The sequence below is a fragment of the Lathamus discolor genome, chromosome 5 (genome assembly GCF_037157495.1).
Source record: "Lathamus discolor isolate bLatDis1 chromosome 5, bLatDis1.hap1, whole genome shotgun sequence".
NCBI lineage: Eukaryota > Metazoa > Chordata > Aves > Psittaciformes > Psittacidae > Lathamus > Lathamus discolor.
Genome location: NC_088888.1, coordinates 96,098,322 through 96,119,788, shown reverse-complemented (window position 1 = coordinate 96,119,788; position 21,467 = coordinate 96,098,322). Strand labels below are relative to the sequence as shown.

The 21,467-nt window shown below is 40.8% G+C and overlaps 1 protein-coding gene across 3 annotated transcripts in view; it reads right to left on the bottom strand.

Moving 5' to 3' along the window:
* Nucleotides 1-21,143, bottom strand: part of TAF1B (TATA-box binding protein associated factor, RNA polymerase I subunit B) — a 58,090-nt gene extending 36,947 nt beyond the window's left edge. For 2 of the 3 annotated variants that reach the window (XM_065681604.1, XM_065681606.1), the window contains exons 1-8: nucleotides 20,857-21,143; nucleotides 19,986-20,084; nucleotides 19,409-19,496; nucleotides 17,472-17,569; nucleotides 17,084-17,179; nucleotides 16,329-16,461; nucleotides 11,983-12,139; nucleotides 3,850-3,949 (exon numbers count right to left, since the gene is read on the bottom strand). In XM_065681604.1, the coding sequence (XP_065537676.1) occupies nucleotides 3,850-3,949; nucleotides 11,983-12,139; nucleotides 16,329-16,461; nucleotides 17,084-17,179; nucleotides 17,472-17,569; nucleotides 19,409-19,496; nucleotides 19,986-20,084; nucleotides 20,857-20,937 (852 nt within the window). In that variant the 5' untranslated portion in view covers nucleotides 20,938-21,143. The remainder of the gene's footprint in view (nucleotides 1-3,849; nucleotides 3,950-11,982; nucleotides 12,140-16,328; nucleotides 16,462-17,083; nucleotides 17,180-17,471; nucleotides 17,570-19,408; nucleotides 19,497-19,985; nucleotides 20,085-20,856) is intronic. The other variant, XM_065681605.1, reaches the window with a different exon arrangement.
* Nucleotides 21,144-21,467: the final 324 nt, after the last annotated feature.

The following is a 21,467-nucleotide window of genomic DNA, read 5'->3' as shown; positions in this document are numbered from 1 at the left end:
CATACTTGAGGTTGGAAGGGACCTCTGGAGTGTCCAACGCCTCTGCTCAAAGCAGGGTCAACTACAGCAAGTTGCTCAGGATTGTGTCCAGTCAGGTTTTGTGCATCTCCAAAGATATGGAGATGCACAGTGGCTCAGGGCTGCCTGTTCCAGCATTCAATCACCCTTACAGTAAAAAAGTGTTATGCTTAAATGGAATTGCCCATTGACTCCTGTCCTTCAATTGTGCACCACTGAGGAGTGCCTGACTCCATCCCCACTCCTTTCTGCCCAGATATTTATACTCATTACTGAAATCCCCCCCCAGCCTTCACAGTGATAAAAATCCCAGCTTTCCCAGCCTCTCCTTGTATGACTGATGCTGCAATCACCTCTAACTGCCAAACTGTACACAGGACAGGGAAAAACTGTCAGTGATACGGGCTCTGTTCTTGCGTTAGACAGCACAGAAGTTCATCAGCTGGAAAGACTGAGAGTAGTCACACAGAGATGATGAGGCACAAAAAACCCCTTGTGCGTGTACACATACACGTCACTACACAGAAAGATAGAAAGTAGATGTGACTCACCTTGTAATAATTATTGCACTTATTTTTTTAAAGCTATCACACTCAATCTTGTACAAATTCAGTACATTTTTGCTATCTGGCAAATTGCCACTTAAAAAATAATAAATCAACTTTAAGCCATTGAGATTGTTTTTATACAAGCTGAGCCTTACCAAGTTAAGCTTCACTTGTACTTAATGGATACTTAGAACGATACTTAGTATGACTTTAAATCCTTCAAGCTACTAGGAAATAACTAGTTAACTCAAATTTGGGCTGCAGGGAATTAGCACAGGACACGGCTAAATGCACTAAAAATCTGTTCAAAATACAAATAAAAAAAGAGACATGTTGAATAGTCCTGTCAATTACCAAGATCTTTGAACATTTTTGTAGCTCATATTCACCAGACTTGAAGCACAACATGGCATTAGGGCATTTTACCTCCCTGGTTCTTAACAGTCATAATCCCATAAATGTTTTGAAGATAATTGTCTATAGAATGTTATATACAGAACACCAAGGAGAAAAGAATGTAGGCTGCATTTTCAGGATGAAGTATTACACAATCTGACTTCCTGCTCCAGGACAATAACCTCATCTCTTGAATTTCTCAAAACTCAGATGTCAAAACTAGATACAGTGAACTACTGGTAATCTCAGAGCCGCAACGACCAGCAAGATCGGTCCTGAAATACAAGGTGTAGGAAACAGCTAGTAAGGTTTTTTCAATTTTCAGCCCAATGATGTAGTAATAAATGTTAAAACGAAATAAACCTGAGGATGCATTACTAAAGGAACATTGAAGGTAAAGCAGGGAGCAGATATTCCTAGAAAGAAGAAGCCACAATAATACTGGAGTGGCTGGAAAACTATACAATCTCAATGAAAACAAAGTTTAAGAGATGATGACTTGATTAGTATGTGTATCTACTTTATACGTCGGAAGTGAAGGGTGCAGGTGTCAGAATCGCAAAGAAGATGGAGGTCAAAAGTCACACATTCAGTTTTTAGATCACCAATTTCCTGTAAACTAAGCAACAGACCACACTAGATACAGATTCATCATAAGCAATATGATCTTGGGGATTTTATACCAGTTTGTGAAAAAAGTAAAGTGCATATACGCTGTACAGGTGTTTAAGACAGAGGGTGAAGTGGAAAAACTTCCTCTTTTATATAAAGGTGGAAAAAGATTAAATTGACCAGCTTCTGGCTCTCAAAATTGTGAAGTCCCGTTCCCACATTAGGACATGCTACAATCCACAGTGGAAATGTGCTTGTGGAGGGACAGTAGAATAATCTGAACCAACAGCTCTGGGAGAAAGTAAGCTCACAAGGATTGATGACAGAAGGATGCCAGAGGGACTCTTCATCAGGGACTGCAGTGATAGGACAAGGTGTAACAGGTTTAAACTTAAATCGGGGAAGTTCAGGTTAGACGTAAGGAAGAAGTTCTTTACTGTGAGGGTTGTGAGGCACTGGAATGGATTGCCCAGGGAAGCTGTGAAAGCTCCATCCCTGGCAGTGTCCAAGGCCAGGCTGGACAGAACCTTGGGTGACACAGAATCATAGAATTATAGAATAGTTAGGGTTGGAAAGGACCTCAAGATCATCTAGTTCCAACCCCCCCTGTCATAGGCAGGGACACCTCACACTAAACCATCCCACACAAGGCTTCATCCAACCTGGCCTTGAACACTGCCAGGGATGGAGCACTCACAACCTTCCTGGGCAACCCATTCCAGTGCCTCAGCACCCTAACAGGAAAGAATTTCCTCCTTATATCCAATCTAAACTTCCCCTGTTTAAGTTTTAACCCATTACCCCTTGTCCTGTCACTACAGTCCCTGACAAAGAGTCCCTCCCCAGCATCCCTATAGGCCCCCTTCAGATACTTGAAGGCTGCTATGAAGTCTCCAGGCAGCCTTCTCTTCTCCAGGCTGAACAGCCCCAACTTCCTCAGCCTATCCCTGCCCATGGGCAGGGGAGTTGGAGCTAGATGATCTTAAGGTAATTTCCAACTCTAAACATTCTATGATTCTGTGACGATTCTATGACATCACCTTCAGTATTGGCATCAGACCATCCTGCATGCAAGAAAAACTCTATCCTAAAAGAAAGCACAAGGATCCTCCAATTGTCATCTCCTCTCTGCAAAGCAGACCTCCCACTTTGAGGTGTAGTGTAACTTTGACAGCTGCAATTCATGTGACTTGTGTGATTTGTAGGATGGGGGGGTGGGGTATTTTATTTGTTCTATCCAGAATACAAGTTCTATGTAGCCATTTTTGAGAGACAAAAACTCCTCCACAGGATGGAGGTAAAGAAGGGCAGAGATATTGCAAATTAACAGTTACGCTTTGTTTTTAAAGTTTACGCCTACATTTCAATAGATCTTTCCTTAACAGAATAAACACAAGACAGAAAAAGAAATCAAGAGGTTTTATATTAAAATTATGCCCTTATTTTTAACAGTTGAGGTCATAATTATTATTTATCCAGACAGGAAAGCAGTGGTATTAAAAATACTACTTATTGGAGAATGGTAACATTACTTGCAACATCATCATTGAGAGCTTAGGCTACAAACACCTTATAGCAGACTAAAGCCTAGATTTCCTGTTAGCAGATTTGCTGCTTTCTTCTCTTAAAAGCTAAGATTTTATTTGAACACTTCAAAAATCCATAACAAACTTCTTTGCAACACAAGCACCAGTGGGCAATCATTACCACAATACATAATAACCTTAAATAAGGGAAATTTACATTTTACCCAAGACTGTCCATCACTATTCAGCTTCTAGAAGGGCCATAACCCCTTAAGTAGATTTTAGGTTTGATATTTCAACCAGTACAGGAAGAAACAAAACAACTTAAATAGCATCTAAACCATATTTCATGAAAAGAATACAGAATTACAAACAAATTCAAGAGATATTTTAAAGAAGCACCAAAAAGGATAATATATTGCCCCTACATGCGAAGCCAAGTCTTATTTCTGAGTCTTCCAAGAGAAGTTCTGAATACCTTTTCCTCCAAAAGTATTTATTGATTTTATTTTGACTTAGGTAATCACCTTAGTAAGACTGGTTAAAGATTAAAGCATTCCAAGTCACAGAGGGCACCGGTTTCTGCGCAGGTTCCAATAATGTGAAATATCAGCCCACAGAAGAACAGATTTAATCAATTTATTAGTACAGCGACCCAAAAAAAAAAACACTAAAATACCACAAGATAACTAAGTTTTAGTCTTTCCTTTTTTTTTTTTAATCATTCCCTTAAAGAAAAAAAAAATTACCTCTACGCAAAAGATCTTAAGATCAAGTCCATATAATCTCATCTTCTCTGGAAAATGCTGGAAAATATTCAAATATGGAATATGACCTTCAACAACAAACCTGCATTAAAAAAAAAAGAAAAAAACCCCAAACAGTATTTAGTATGATAAATGCATACGTTTATTCTAAAATTAATATACAAATCAACTTCTGATTTGAAGTAACATGGGTATTACACTGCCTAAGCAACTCGATCTGAAGCAACACACCCCTAAATGTTCTGTCAGACAAAAACCAGCTCAATCATTTAACAGGCCTTTAAGTTCAAGCTTAGATATGATTGATAAATGGTAATGTTATGGCAGAAAGCTTACAATCAACATGCTTACATGGAGTTTGTTCTGCACATTCTTCAGCTACTGCATTTCTGAAACTGCCTTAAGCCTCCTTTGAATGGCATGGATTTTTATTTTTTACTTTCAAAATTCTAAAGCTTTAAGTAAATTTTACTTTTCAGACACACACTTTCTGCTGGAGCAGCTCCTGCTGGGTAATGTTGTAGGGAGGAAAGTCACAGAATGATGAGCAGTTACGTAGAAATGAAACCCCATTAATTACATCGGTATTCTAATTTTTGAAGTATTATTTTGCAATGAATAGAAAGTATTTTGTATACTAATAAACACAAAATAATTATATTTTATTTGCATCTATATAATGCAATTTTCTGTTAAAAACAGGCTTTGGTAAAGTGGCTGACAGCAGTATTTGGGATTTTTCTTGACTTTTTCATATATATATGTATATATATATGAAGATTAAACAATAGGTACCAGTAAAAATCCACCACCACACCAAACCCCTGATCTTAGCCGACATTATCTAGTATCTTAGCCGACATGCACACCAGGCAAAGCAAGCACTGAACATCCATGAATTCTCACAAGGGAATCAATTCTATCCTCATTCCAGATTAAGGTAGACTAATAGTCTCTCACAGAACTAAACTAGAACTTTCTCCTGTCTCTTCTCCAAGTCAATTTTGTTAAAAGAGGATATTAAACTTCAGTAAGTTAACATTTCAAACAGAGAAGACCCTGTGCTTTAAATGGTATTGGAGATTTGAGAACTATTTTCTCTCTTGCTAGCTGTGCTACCTGTGCTACCTGTGCATTATCTCTCTGATCTTGCTACACAGATTACTAACTTCTCGGGTCTATAAAATCTGCAAGTCTCTTCTGCGTCCCTACGGTGGTTGTAAGGCTAGGTTCTGCAACTGCTCCCAATGCAGGGCAGTACCTAGCCACTTCAATTGCTAGCTAGATCCAATCCCACACACTGAAACTGCAAGTTTCATAAAGCACAGCAATCTGCCACTTCCATTCAAAACTAATCTGGAGGGGAAAAAAACAACCAACCAACCAAAAAAAACCCTACAAACAAACAAAAGAACATAAGAAAGGCAGAACAGTATCTTCACAGACAGAGCAGCCACTCTTGAGGAACATTCACCTCCCTCCCAAGCCAACAGTAATTCACAAGCTCACCTTCCCTCTTCCAACGTAGTGCCCTCACCATCACTTGTTGCATGCTATGTTGTGTATGTCTATTGAAGTTGACTAAAATTCTATTAAAAGGCTGAAAAGTTTACAATTACATCCTGTTTTTTCAAACATTAACTGAAATTTCGTTTTAATTAGAAAATTGAATTCAAACGAGATTAAAATGAAAAGCACATTTCTTAACCAAAACTCTCTTAGTTAGAATTAATCGATTGGCGGATGGCAAAGGTCACACCAATCTATAAGAAGGGCAAGAAGGAGGACCCGGGTAATTATAGACCGGTCAGCCTTACCTCCATCCCTGGAAAGGTGATGGAACAACTTATTCTTGACTCCATCACTAGGCATATCAAGGATGAGGGGGTCATTAAGAACAGCCAACATGGTTTTATGAGGGGGAAGTCATGTATGACCAACCTTATAGCCTTCTATGAGGAAGTGACTAGGTGGAGGGATGATGGTAGAGCGGTAGATGTAGTTTTTCTTGATTTCAGTAAGGCATTTGATACTGTCTCCCACAGCATCCTCATAGATAAGCTAAGGAAGTGTGGGCTTGACGATCAAGTAGTGAGGTGGATCGAGAACTGGTTGAAAGGAAGAAGGCAGAGAGTTGTGGTCAATGGCGCAGAATCTAGCTGGAGGTCTGTGACTAGTGGAGTTCCTCAGGGGTCGGTGCTGGGACCGGTGCTGTTTAATATTTTCATCAATGACCTGGATGAGGGAACTGAGTGCACCCTCAGCAAATTTGCTGATGACACAAAACTGGGAGGAGTGGCTGACACACCAGAGGACTGTGCTGCCATTCAGCGAGACCTGGACAGGCTGGAGAGTTGGGCGGGGAGAAACTGGATGAAATTTAACAAGGGCAAGTGTAGAGTCTTGCATCTGGGGAAGAACAACCCCATGTACCAGTACAGGTTGGGGGTTGACCTGCTGGAAAGTAGTGAAGGGGAAAGGGACCTGGGGGTCCTGGTGGATAGGAGGATGACCATGAGCCAGCAATGTGCTCTTGTGGCCAAGAAGGCAAATGGCATCTTAGGGTGCATTAGAAAGGGAGTGGTTAGTAGGTCAAGAGAGGTTCTCCTCCCCCTCTACTCAGCCTTGGTGAGGCCGCATCTGGAATATTGTGTCCAGTTCTGGGCCCCTCAATTCAAGAAGGACAGGGAATTGCTTGAAGGAGTCCAGCGCAGAGCCACAAAGATGATTAAGGGAGTGGAACATCTCCCTTATGAGGAGAGGCTGAGGGAGCTGGGTCTCTTTAGCTTGGAGAAGAGGAGACTGAGGGGTGACCTCATCAATGTTTACAAATATGTAAAGGGTAGGTGTCAGGATGATGGAGCGAGGCTTTTTTCAGTGATATCCAGTGATAGGACAAGGGGCAATGGGTGTAAACTGGAGCATAGGAAGTTCCACGTTAACATCAGGAAGAACTTCTTTACTGCAAGAGTGACAGAGCACTGGAACAGGTTGCCCAGGGGGGTTGTGGAGTCTCCTACACTGGAGATATTCAAGGCCCGCCTGGACAAGTTCCTGTGTGATGTACTGTAGGTTACCCTGCTCTTGCAGGGGGGTTGGACTAGATGATCTTTTTAGGTCCCTTCCAACCCTTGGGATTCTGTGATTCTGTGATTCTGTGATTTCAGAAAAACAACACCAGTTTGAAAAATCACGTTGCCTGATAAATTTATTCTGAAGCTCTACGCATTGGTTTCTTAAATGAAGTGGTAAAAGTCATTGCACAATCTGTTCTAATCATGTGGTGTAACAAAATTTCAGTAGCTTTCCTCAACCAGGGTAAATAGCATTTCCCGACCCTGAGTGGAGATGTGCACTGGCCCACACCCTTGGTGAGGTTACCAAGCAGACCTAGCACTGGTTGGTTGTCCTCGCCATCCCACCCGATCTGCCAAGCAGCTTGCATGTCAGTTTCAAACTCATTTTAGTCAAGGTCATCAGCACTAAATTGAAGAACGTCAGCTTGAGGTATGGTTTCACAAAATGCCCTGAGCCGTCCTAAAAGCTCAACATAACTAGTAGTACTTCCCTCCTCATCTGGCTGTGTGCTCCTGTTGCTCATCATCCTCTTCCACAAATGTAACTCATAAGAGCAGCAAAATACTACCCATTACCCTATTGCCAGAAATAAGAGTTTCTTTCACATCACCTGACCAACTGAGGAGGCTCACAGACAGCTCCAACAAGTGCAAGAGTTGGCAGAGGGAAAGGGATGCATCACACAGGAGAAGGAAAGAAAGGTAAATGAAACCTTCCTCTTTCAGCAACAGTGACCCATTACAGGCTCAGCTGATGATAAGCTTTGGCTGACACGTGTTAAGGTGCAATCATACAATTAGCTGTCAGATCTGAAGAGCTGGTACCAAGACACAGCAAGGTGCAACCTCCTGAGCCAGCACAGTAGCAGCTGGAAGAGGACAAACAATTAGGACCTTCCTTCGGGTGTGGTGTAGTGGTGATTGCAGCAAACCACCCTAACAGCTTGCTGCCTCTGAGATGGAAAATCCCACCCTCCAGTCCTCTGCCTCACACTCCTCCCTGCTGACAAAAGCACTTGTGTGACTTCTCAGACAGAGAATTAGACTGAGAACTAGTCTTTTGTTCTCCAGAGTTTGATTCCAAGCAAACAGATTTCCAGACTCAGCTGACTGCAGGAGCATTATTGCCGGCACAAAGCAGAAAGGGACTGCAATGAAGCAAATTAACCTGCATGAAAGTGTCCGCTGAAACTTTATTTTGCACAATAAATTTTATGCAGATCTACTTCTTTCAACTAATATACCATAAACAGGATGAATGCTGGTACCCATGGCAAGAGAAAGAGCAGGGATGTTTATGCAGGACCACAGCAACAGAAACTTTGATCGTCTTAAACTGATCCTGGAACCACATCCTTACACTGCAAGGTTCAAGCAGTGTCCATCTAAATGCTGTGGGCTGCTTTGGTTTTTAAAAAAAAGTTTTCACTAACTTGGCTGTACTAATTCAAAGCACTGCAGCTGTTTAAAGAATAATGACATCTTTCCCAGCACGAAATTACTGTCTCCATACAAAAGAATGCTCTACTTTTGCAGGTTAAGAGTTGGTTTTACATTCTAAAAATACATAAAACAGTGTAAATACCCTGTTATGAATACACTGTGCTGATAATTCAGGTTTAACACTTACTCCAAAAGCCCAGATTTGGAATTGCACTTTAGAACATTTTCTTCTGTCTGCTGTTCTTCCAAACCTCTCATTTAACAGACAGACAATCAAAACACTTGCAAGACTATCTCTATTAGTGAAGTGCTTGGAAACCTGACTGGCAGATACAATACACAGTCAATGTTCCTCTAATTACAGCAGCAGTATGCATTAGTAAGGGCCAAGTATGAAAAAAAGCCCAGGTCCTCTGCATGCTACAAGGAAATGATGCATCTGTTAAAGCCACAGAATAATGCCACAAACCGATTACAAGTTTAGTCTTGCCAGCACAGCTAGGTATAACCTCATTTGAAAAGCATTAGTTCTCAGAATCTCAAAGTCTAGCATCTTAAAACTTCTTCCACAAGCCAACAATTTTATTAATTAGATAAATAATGTACACTGTATGGAGTATTGTGAGACTAATCACAATGGAAAGGGATTTAATGCGTTGCATAGACTTGAGTAGCAGGTTGTTAAAAATGTTATTTTTAAACCAAAATGTCCCTGTCAGAGGAGGTAATTGTAGTGTTTTTCTGCTAAGTGTGTCAAGTAGCAAGGAGAAGCATATTTTTGGTGTTGTAAATCCTTTAAAAGCTGGCAGATTGCCCTACCACAGCGCCTAAGCATGTATCACGAGGGAGGAGCAGTAGTCACCTGACTTCAGGGTAGGGAGAAAACCAAACTGAGGGAAAAACAAGGCAGAACTTTAAGCCCAACTACAATTCAGCTGGTTTAATAAATAAATAAATAAATCTGCCTTTATAGATTTAAAAGGTAATGCTGAATACTTAATGTTTTCTCTGAACAGTTTTCATCTTTGGTCTGTAACTATTTTCATCTGTGTATCTTAATGCATGAAAAAAATGGGAACATTGTCTGATTTTTTTAAACTTCGATATTCATAAATTAGTAAACAAGTATTTTAACATAGTTCATGCAATATAAAATTCTTTTCCCTTCTTCATGAGGCTTGTGAAAGGCAGAGACCTTAAGGGTAGGGAGGGAAGCATGATAATGTAATTACGGTCTTATATAACTATCGTATCATGGTAAAACTTTGCAATACAAATTACATTACTTTAAACATCACTTTCTGTATTTAATCCTGTTCTTATGTTCAGTGCATTTAAAATCACCGAATCATTTTGATTTACCCACTTTTAAAAGTATTACACCCATAAATTTTATCTAATGAAATGATACCTGTTCATTCAAATAATCTTATTTCAATTTCCAATTACTAGCTTCTGTTTATGCCTTTCTGTGCTATTTTTGGTACTGGATTTTTTTCTCTCCTTTTGCAGCTTTTTTACTGTTTCCATTTTTCCCCTAAATCCTTTCAAGTAAGTGTGCTCATCTCCTAAGGATCTCAGTACAAAGGATGTTCTCCAGGTTCTGAATTACTTCCCTAGATCTTTTCTGCAGTTGCCAAATACCACAATATACCATTAATATACAAACACCACAACCTACCTTTCCTCTAAATAGTTGACTTTGTTAGCTGATTTTTCTACTTGGGTTTTTTTTTCTCAAACCAGACTATCATCCTAAGACAGAAACTTGTGAGGATGTATTTTCCTCATATGACTCCACATGCTTTAGAGAGACAGTTTCCAAGATACCATAACCAAAGAATAGATATATAATTTTTCATTTTTCTCCCCAAACGGGATAAGCTAAGCAACAATTCTCCATTATGAACCATTTTATCTATCCCAGTAATTGTAATTTACTACTTGGATTTTTTGCCATATACAAACATTGTATCAGACAGGATTTATATATTTAGTTTTTACCCACTGACAAAAATACAGAGTATGCTATGGCTGTTCTGGCTCCTACGTAATTTCCCTAAGAAGACAGTAGTCAGTAATACATCTTGTTATTGAAAACTACTTCTGAGTTCTACCAGTTTTTAAGCTACTCAATAAATACTTGTGTATGGCAGGGTGCTCGTTTGAATTCCAAATACTGTGGCATTTTCTGAAAATTTAACAAGTCTCTTTTATGCAACAGTGTATCAAGTTATGCAGATATGGTTTTGTGCCATTCTGATAAATGAAGGCAACAGCCAGCCCCTAAAGTTAAGTCCAAGGGTTAAACATTGCTTTGCACAGAAATAAGTTAGCTAGTATTAACTACTGTATTTGAGCACATACAACCTCCCCCTTTTAAAAGTACTTGCAGAATTGCATTCTTCAATACCCATCCTTGTTGAAAAGCTTGTGCAAAGCTAGGAAAGTGCCGGTGGAAGTTGGCACTCCAAAGGGAGAGAGGCCATAGTGGAGTATCAGGCTCCGGTGTATACCTTCCTTGTATTCATCATACTTCAAGAAGCAATATGAGTTATATGCATCAGAGGTGAGGGATGATGTACTCATTACCTTGCCTTTTAGATCACAGGTTATATATTTCAAAAATAAAAATAAAAGAACTGAAATCTACCCTATCAGCTGAATTTTAATCAGTTTTTCCTTTATTTTGTCTGAGTTTTCAATTTGATTCACCAACATAGTCACTTGAGTCTTTCTGTTCCTTAAATTTTGCCGAAGTAACATTTTTTCACCATCTTTTTAGAAATGCACACTATTTCAGCACCTGTTAAACAGGAGTTTCAGTATACAAAAGGTCTTGCAAGGAAAATCAAAGAATTTCTGAATTTAACCTATTTGGGCTTAATTTAAAATATTTATGGCTAACAAGAAAAGTTGATGAATAATTTTTCATTTTTTAAGTAAATATGTTTTTCTTAAAATATGTGAACCAAGTACGTTCACAGCCTTGTTGTAGGGGGAGAGAAGGGAACTGCATTGTCAGCAACAGTTCAACGGTCTCCATTTAGCATCAAACCCTATTATTAGAACATTTTATTTCTATTACATTAAAAGGTATGTTATTCTGAACTCTAATAATTACAGATTAAAAGATACAAAGACAAAAAAGGACTTCCTGTATTAATTTCTGTGCCCAGCTCCATTGCATGAAGTTACTTAGCTACCTTTCAGATAACTATATGCTAGTGGTACTGTTTGTATGATGCCACTGATGTAAGCCCTGGAGAATGTTTACTCATTTAATTCTGGCATGCTGACAACAGCAAATACAGCTCTGATGAATCTTAAGAAATTTTGAAGGAGGAGAAAAACTTCTTTAGCTCCAAAACCTTCTCCCTTACAGGTCTTTGAGATTCACTGCAGTCAACCTTCTCCAAAAGCAGCTGTGTGAATTGCTACGTCAACAGACACCTAAACATAGAAAACTTCTCACTGTTACTGACCAAATTAGTAAAAGGGAGATAGTACAGATTTAACATAAAAAAAAAAAACACATTTATAAAAAATATATATATTTAGAAAAGCAACAAATATTTCACTAGACTTGTCATACCTTAACATATCAGATAATGTCATTGGTTCTCTCAGCCAGAGTAATGCCATGTAACATAATGAAAGGGTCATTGGCATTGTCATCCTCAGTTTCTCCTTTTGGTTCTTCTTTAAATACCAGCTACCATCTACCGATCCAGAGAACACAGAGGCGCTTTCTTGGGTTTATGTTAAAAAAGGAAAAAAAAAAAAAAAAGATGTAAACGTGATTCATGGTATACAGAAAACAGGATACAAGGCACATACAAGTACCCTTGTTCAGCAATTAACATTTTGAAATCATCACTTTGAGTAGTTGGGTAGCTTGTGTACTTTTCTACTAAACAGCCTAACTCTAATTTATTTGCCCATCACGATATGTGATGACAATCTGTTTTATAAACTGCTATTTACCTCACGATGACACCGGACAAAACTCCCTCTGGTACCCATCAAAACAGACCTTTTGTTAGTTGAACCTGGAGTACTAGAAAGACATTTACTCCTCCACAACATATAACTAACACTACTTATGAGCTGGAAATACTGTTTTCTATTTGAGTGATAAGGGAACAGTGGGGAAACAAGGGAAAATTTTACGTGCTTAAATCAATACCTCAGAGTTAGGGATTAAAGCACAGAGTTTTAAACTTCATCACAGTCAGGACTTTAACAAGAGAATTATTTACACTGCAGGAATTTTACTGAGGTTAAGGTATGTATCCATGTGCCATATAATCTCTAACTGTGGAAATGTAGATATTATTTAAAAAACCCACATCTAAATTCAGTGAAAAAGAAACACCATCAGGACAAAAATGTAGCAAGTGGTGAAGAGGGTGGGGAAAAAAAACCCCAATCAACCAACAACCAACAAAACCTCCCTGTTTCATTACTGATGTGAATCACTAAAAATTAAGAGAAGCAGCAATAAGAAATTTAATTTAATAGAGTGATTTACGAGTTGCAAACCTTTTCAGCAGTGAAACTTGGGAATTCAGGGAAGGAGGAAGTATAAAAAAGCCTCTCTTTCCTACAGCATTAGCCAGCCAGGATGAAGAAAAATGAATTTAAAGCACACCAGCACAAAATATCATCATTAATTCTGTAGAGATTTCCTCACTGTGTTTCCCCACAGACTGTTCACCTGTTCAGACAGGAACACCAAGGGCTGGATCTACAGCTCCGCGGCTGGGAGCTGAAGGGCCATGGCAAGCAGCCTGCAAAAAACAGCTTAAGATTTCGGAGAGGCTGGCAGCTCCGTGGTCACGCTGGCAGGTGATAGCCAAGCCCGTAAGGGGCCAGTGGTCAGTGGTAGAGGCCCAGCGCCACTGACATGCAGCATGAAGTCACGCCTAACACTGTGATCCTGAGCCAGAACTGGTCTTTGATGCCACCTACCGGCTCCTAAAACGGCAGGCAGCAGCACTATGGACACAGCAACAGGTTAAAAGAACCACTGGAAACGTACAACTTGTACAGACTTAGGACAAGGTCTAGATGAGAGCATCCTATGAGGTCTATCACGTAGGTGCGTCAGTGAACAAAGGCAAGAACATCAGTTAATCCTTTTAGTCAACAGTTTCACCTTTTACATGGATACTTTGTGCTTAAAGGCAGCTTCATGGCTGAAGCTTCATTATTAATTTCACATTCTACTCAATTTAAAATAATCCTCATTATATTTGTGGCCTTAATGATGGAACACAATTTCCTTTTATTTCTTCCAGCTTATGCAAGGCATGACAACACACAGTTACACACATCTAATAATTTAAGAGTTTAATAGGCTTCTCTAGCAACATCTTAGTGCTACAATTTGCTATTATCCCTACACAAAAATAACAAAAAGCTAGCTAGTTGTACAAGCCTCTTAAGGAAAAAGGGGTGTTGAGGTTTCCAGTCTGTAGCAATAACAGCTCAGTAGAAACAGCACAGAAAAGAAAACTTATGAATCTTCACAAGAATTTATAATTAACTAGAACACATTTAGCACTACTTGTGTTAAATTTGAATACACAAAATAATTTCTATGTTTGTTTGATTTACCAAAATATACTTTCAGTGTCACTGAATGTGTTGAACTCTTAATTCGTTTCAAGTGCTTTTATTGGTATGACTACTTAACAGCTGAATCCAATCTCTGAAACAACAGACCAAGAACACATTAAATTATGGCCTTTCTTAACACTGTCCAGCAATTCTGAAAAGCTAAACAATGTAACTATAAAAGGCACAAGCACCAAGGAAGAAAGGAGTCCCTCCAGGCATCTAAAAGGTAAGAAAAGTCCGTGCAATATTTTCACTAGAAATTTTTCCACTCAATTCTTTCCTCTTTATGTAATTTTCCTGTAAAACCCAAGATCTGCTACATGTACAAACAGTGACTCTTTATCTGAAAATTGTGTTGTTTTAATACATAAGGCTGAGAGGTGCTTGCATTATATTCACAAAAATTTGTGTCACCATTTTCCCACATTTTTCCCCCTTGTTTGGATTTTTAAAAGCTTATTGATTTTATCTGCTGCAGATTAAGTTTCTTATTCTATTACCATTTCTGGCCTTTACAAATGAAGAGAACATGAAACAAAAAGACTGTAGTCTTCTGAGGGTAGACAGGCAGTATCACAGAAGAACAGAAATGCGACATAAAGAGGATAGTACATAACAGGGGAAAAACAAACACTGTAACAAAGTAACAAACTGCAAGCAAAGAATAAGCAAAAAAAGAAAAACCATCAAAAGTTTAAAAAGCAAACAAAAGCTTTCAAATGTGCCTTGAAATGTATTTCCAATATCAGACATTGCAGCTTTGTCTAGCATTACACTTGCCCAGTAGTACCAAAACACCCCAATTTTCTAGAACACTTTTTAATTAAAATATTTAGTATTCTATAAATATTTTCAAGTTGATACTGTGAACAGAAAGGAGAAACTGATGAAACAGACGGGGTTATCAGGAAAACAGTAAAAAGAAAGTAGTAAAAAATGAAGGTCCAATTCATGGAGACCTTGACACACTTGTGACATGGGCCAATGCCAACCTCATGAAGTTCAACAATGCAAAGTGCAAGGTCCTGTGCCTGGTCGGGGCAATCCCAGGCACAGCTACAGGTTGGGCAGAGAAGTGATTCAGAGCCGTCCTGTGGAGAAGGACCTTGGGGGTGTTAGTCAATAACAAACTTAACATGAGCCGGCAGTGTGTGCTCACAGCCCAGAAGAAGGAGGTGATCCTGCCCCTCTGCTCTTGTGAGACCCCCCTTGGAGTACTGTGTGCAGTTCTCGTGTCCTCAATATAAGAAGGATATGAAGCTGTTGGAGCAAGTCCAGAGGAGGGCCATGAGGATGATCTGGGGCTGGAGCACCTCCTGGATGAAGACAGGATGAGAAAATCGGGGCTGTCCAGCCTGGAGAAGAGAAGGCTGCCTGGAGACCTCATAGCAGCCTTCCAGTATCTGAAGGGGGCCTATAAGGATGCTGGGGAGGGACTCTTCATCTCAGAGACTGTAGCTGTAGGACAAGGGATAATGGGTTCAAACTAAACCAGGGGAAGTTCAGGTTAGATATAATGAAGTTCTTTACTGTGAGGGTGGTGAGGCACTAGAACAGGTTGCCCAGAGAAGTGGTAAATGCTCCATCCCTGGCAGTGTTCAAGGCCAGGTTGGACAGAGCCTTGGGTGACACGGTCTAGTGGAAGGTGTCCCTGCCCATGGCATGGGGGTTGGAACTACGTGATCTTGAGGTCCTTTCAAACCCTGAGTATTCTACAATTCTATGAATGTAGACACATAAGATACAGAAGTACCAAAATATACTGGCATAAAATTAGAAAACTAACTGTTATCTATGGGAGAGAAAAAAAGAACCCCAACCAAACAACAAATAAACAAAAAAAAAAAAAACCCTAACAAAAACCCTCCCCCGCCCCGAGACCCAAATCATGTTTTTTTTAACATCAAAGTCATGACTGACAGCTCTGCTATTAGCTAAACAACCGCCTGTTCTTTAAAGCTGCTGTTTGTGAACATACAGCTTTGCAAATACAATAGCTGTTTTTTTTTTTTTTTTCCCCACTGCAAACAGGAGGTATGGCACAAACTTGTTATAAAATAAAACTTCCTCCTGCATTTCCCATTGTATTTCCAGGTTATGTTCAACTTTCATCTCCTTGGGTGGGCTTTGGGAGGAGGCAAAGTCTTCTATTTCTGGCAGAATATAAAGTACTCTAGTGGCAAACAGTACCAAAAACTCTGTAATTTGCAACCAGTTCCTCCAATTCATTCTACATGAATATACTTTATATATATTTATTTCTATTAAAAAACTATACAAATATTGTTTCCAGATAGTCAAGTTCCTTGCTCCTACCTGAGACCTTGCTAGTTGATGAGGCAAAGCTGTTATCAGTCTGTAGATCCCCCTCACTTTCAGAGAGGGACAGCAAATGAAAATGGCTAGAACTTTCTGGGTCACTGTCCACATCAGTACTGCTATCGCATACCTAGGATTTGTAAATAAGTCATTGTATTATTGTCAGTTACTGTTTCAATCTGAAGAAACCAAACAAAACATGATAGATGCAAGTTCAACAGTAAATGAAGTTTGAACTTCAACAGCTCACATTTTTTCTTTTTCTGTGAATCAGCAGTATATAAAGAAACCCTGCAAAACCCCTTATTTTAAAAGGATTTCTCAAGATAAAAAGATTTCCAGTGATGACATTACACTTCCATCTGTTACAATGACCAAAAGCTGGCAGTACATAGAATCAAAGCTTCATGAAACAAGTGATATCAAGAGAGTCAGGCAGGTAAGGATGGTAGCTGATGATACATTTTGTATTATAATCTCTGCTGTATCTACTGACTCTCTATGCCAAGACAAAGCAGTATTTTTAAATAAGCAGTTTTCCATACTCAGACAAGTATCTGTCTCTCAAAATAGGAAAAAAACCCAAACCAAACCTAACAACAAAATGGACATGTGGAACCCTGTTTAGAAGACATCCTTCATACTGAAGTGACATGAATGCCAGCCAGATAAGTAGTTGAACAAACAAGGATTCTGCTGTTGCTTTTCGAAAAGATACCAAATATCTCATGGGATTTGAGCTTTTCACTTACTGATAATGCTTTGACAGTTTCCGCAGCTGGTCGGATGCAATATGCCTGTTTGCTCTTCTGAAGGTAACACCTCCAAAAATTACATAGAACTTCATCCTGATAAATACAAATGCACAGTGATTAGTACAATGTTTACAAGGTCCTTGGTTGCTGAGAGAACAGAGCATAATTTCTAACTCAAGGATCTGGATAATGTTCCAGCTTTAATTTTATTAACTGTGATTTATAAACTATGTTTTAAAATTACCAGAGAAGCAAAGTTTGTTTTCATATGCTCAATGTTTTTAAACAGGGAGTTGTTCCATTTACTTTAAAAATTACAATCTTTTAAAATGACTCCTCCTGTAACACACACCCAGTGTGTACAACTCACACAGCACCTTCATACCTTCATTTGTGGACATACTCCTAATGCTTCCAAAGCTTCAGCTTGTTTTTTGAGTATGAGCTGAAAGCCTTCACAAACATACCATTCACAGCCTCCATCTAAATAAAAAAAAAGTGTTTTATTTTTATTGTTTGTACTGTTTTGTAGGGTTTTTTTAACCTTACGCACACTTAGTTCCACTTAATATTCTGACCTCTTTGTACCAGGACAGAGACATGTCTATTTAATAATTTATTTCAGATCCTAAAGCAGAGACCAGGCACACTGAATATACTCCATTAACTCCCATTTATTCACAGTCTTAAGAAGAAAAGCTACTGAACATGCACTGTTCTCCACACGTTTCCCAAGAACAACGTATTTCACTATAACTTCTAGTGTGGCATTTGTAATCAAGTGGAGAGTGGTTAAGTGACCAGTTTTAAAGTAACCGAGAACCTGTCATTAAAGTGAAATACAACTTCTTTCCCATCCCTGGGCACAGAAAGCTGGAACACATTACGGCGGTGAGTCAGGCAAAAATACAACCAATATCACCACAGTCTTCACCATTCTTTCCCACCCAATCATACACATTTAAATTAAAGAAACCTTTTCAGATATTCCAAGGTTCTAGCTCAACATAAATTTCACCAGGGGCAGGCCTGCTCCAACCTATTCACTATTCTCTTGGACTGCATTACATTTAGTTTTCACCCTTACCTCTCTATATTTACAAATCCTTTTCTACAGGCTTTTGTTTTTAGACAATTTCTCTCCATTTCCCAACTTCCTTTTCATTCCCTCCATGCTTCTTTTTCATTATTTTTTCTTCCAATCATGCCTTGCATCTCACTACCTTAGAAGTTACCTACCCAAAGCTTCTGCTCTGCTTTAATGATGTTGGCTTTAACTATTAACCACAGACACAGCTGACTCCTATAAATGCATGAAAATAAGGTGCCACAGCATAATTTAATTGCACCCACAGAAAGGACTGTGTGAAGCTAAGGATTTCTTTCTTAAGAAGCTTGGGGGATGGCTAATGAAATGGTGCACAGCTCAGACTTCAGGAGTAATACAGGATAAAGACAAGTGGAGGTGTTACAGTTGTTCCGCTTTTTACTCTTCACTTCCACACAGTTGTTCTCTTTGAATGAATGTAGTAACCCACTGTCACCACAGCAGAGAGAAGACAGATCAGCATATCAGAGACAAAGACAATCCAGTGCTTCATTTAGCATTGTAATGCATTTCTGCTTTTTGAAAGTGGCCACAACAGTAAAACATCTACCCAGCCACCACAGGACACATACCTAGCTCCAGCAGCAGCCTTACCATCTTACCATAACATCCTTGTGGCATATGTCATCATACATAATGACTAGTATCCTTCTGAATCATTAAAAGTATAGAAATTACTCTGGATAAAAGATGTAAAATTGGTTTAGCTATTGTAACTGCATGAAATCTCTTCCATGTTGGTTTGTGTATAGGTTACAGGGCCAAGTACCTGTACCGCAAGCCAGACTGACAAGACATTCTCAGAGCTGGACCTGACATCTCGCTTATGATGACAGACAACTCTTCTGGTTTTGTGATTGCCATCACAAGGAAGGAACAAAGGGATGACCACATCTGAATGCATACCACCATTATCTTTGCTGAGTATTGGCTTCCACACATCAAAGTGGAAATAAGAGACACAGAGCTCTGTTATATCAAAAAAACAACCCCAAAATCCACCATCAGGCTCACAGAGGTCACCTGTGGCTCATGAAGTCACCAAAATGGGACTACTGAAGGTTGTGACAGCATCTGGAGTTTGTATTTAGTTTCTGTTCTTACAGTCTTTCCTAGCTATCTGCTTTTGGTCACTGTCAAAGACATAATGGGCTAGGTGAACCCTGGCTGAGCAGCGACTCTTATGTAAAATACAGAGATAAATTCATACATACCAGTCTTTTCCTGCTTTTTTGAACCTTTGGAGATCGTCTGGACTCTTGTGTTAGTAATAAAATCAGTGTTTACAACTTCTCTAGTTCTCTGCAAAACAGGAATATACCTTAGCAAGAAAAAAACCCGGGCCTAACTTGCATAGATTGCCCCTTCATAAAACATAATCACGGAACTTGTTCAAATTTCCTAAAGTAAAGGGAGGCAGAACACTCTGAACTTCTCATTCAGAAACTGCAAAAATAGAGAATTACTATCCTGGACATATAGGGGCATACATCAGGGTTTGCCTACCCTGGTACTGTACTGAAGTGCAGCAGTACCCAGGCAATTCTTCCAAGGCATCTAGACAGCATGCCGGTACTATGGCTATAGCAGCACAGTATTTGAAGATGGCTCATTTTAAATCTTGCAATTTTGAGGAACATTAAACAGTGTCAAGTAAAGCATGAAAAGGAAGAACTGCAACACTACCTTCAACTTCTAATGCCAAGGAGAAAAATCTTGAGATTTTCTAACATAAACCCAAGAAGCAATCAAAATGAACCTTTTTAGAGAGCAGTAGTTTAATTTTTTTACCTCAGCAACATTGTGGCAAGATCTGCAATAAAACCTGCCTCCATCAGTGAGACCCCAGTTCACTTCCGAACACTGGGCACAGCGTTCATTTAAATCTCCCTAAGAGGGAAAAGCACAAACAGTTTCACATGTGTTCAAGTAAAATAAATAGTGTTATTACTAGGCTTTGGAGATTACTCATACAGAATATTTATGCCCTTTATGTTAGCTCTAGCTGATAAAAAGTAATCATAGCATTTGCTATCAGTCATCGATAACTGTGAACAAATAATTTCAGCTGGCAAGCATCAGCTCTTGTGTATGTGAGCGTTAAAACAAGGGGAATAACACATGACATGGGTTGATAAAAGCCACCCATCTGAAACGGAAGCAGACATAAAAAAAGTTGAGAGCAGGACACGAAAGAGAAAATTACAACTGTGAGGGAACATCGGCGCGAAGAAAGCCTGCACAACTGGGTGAGGAGATACGCCGGGAGAGACTTCAGAAGCACCCACATGGACGAGCTCAGCAGCTCTCTTCCGGCCCTCACCGGGCCCCAGCCGCGCAAAGCACCCGCTACCGCCGGCTGTTAAGCACCAGCGCTGCAGCCGCCACACCGAGAGTTCCGGCCACGGCCCTGCCCGCCGCTCCAGGGCCCTGCCCGCCGCTCCAGGCCCCGGCCGTGCCCGGCGGCGGGACGGGACGGGGCGGGGCAGGGCCGGGCCGGGGCAGGCAGCTCCCAGCGGCGCCTCCGAGCTGCCGCCGGACCTGCCTCCCCGCCCCGGCAGCCCGCAGCCGCTGAGCGCCCGGCGGGGAAGCAGCTCCCACGCGGCTGCAGCCGCCGCTCTCCGCCAACCCCCTCCGGCCCAGCGAAACCAACCGCCCCCACCGTTCCCTGCGCCGCGGAGCCGCCCGACCCCCACCGTGGCTTCCTCGTCCATGCCGGCAGCCGCCCCGGGGCCCACACCATGGCAACCGCGCCGAGCGCCGACACCGCGGCCCGGCCTGGAAACGGCAGCCCTGGCACTTGAGTTCCGCGCCCGCCGCGGGGCCGGGCATCCCCGGCCTCTGGCTTAGTCAGGCCGGCCGGGGGACCGCCATCTCCCGCCCGCTCCGGGACCCCATCCCATCCGCTTTCCCAGGCCGCAGAGCTCTCGGCGGGGCGGCTGCAGTGCGCTGAGGGGGCGCGGCGGAGGGGCTGCGTGGCGGCGCCCGTCGCAGTGGCTCCGCGGACATGGGTGCTTGTCTCTGAGGGGACATTGGGTGCTTCCCCTCTGAGAGGACATTGGAGTGCTGCGCCTCTGAGGGGACATAGCTGCTTCACCTCAGAGGGCACTGCAGACGTAACTGAGGGAGCATGGGTGTTTCATGGAGATGGGGAACTTCACTGAGGAGACATGAGTGCCTCACCTCACAGCGAACATTCGGTGTTTTACGCAGGGAACACAGGAACTTTCTCTGGGAGGTGACAGGGGTGCTTCACCTCAGGGGAGACATTGC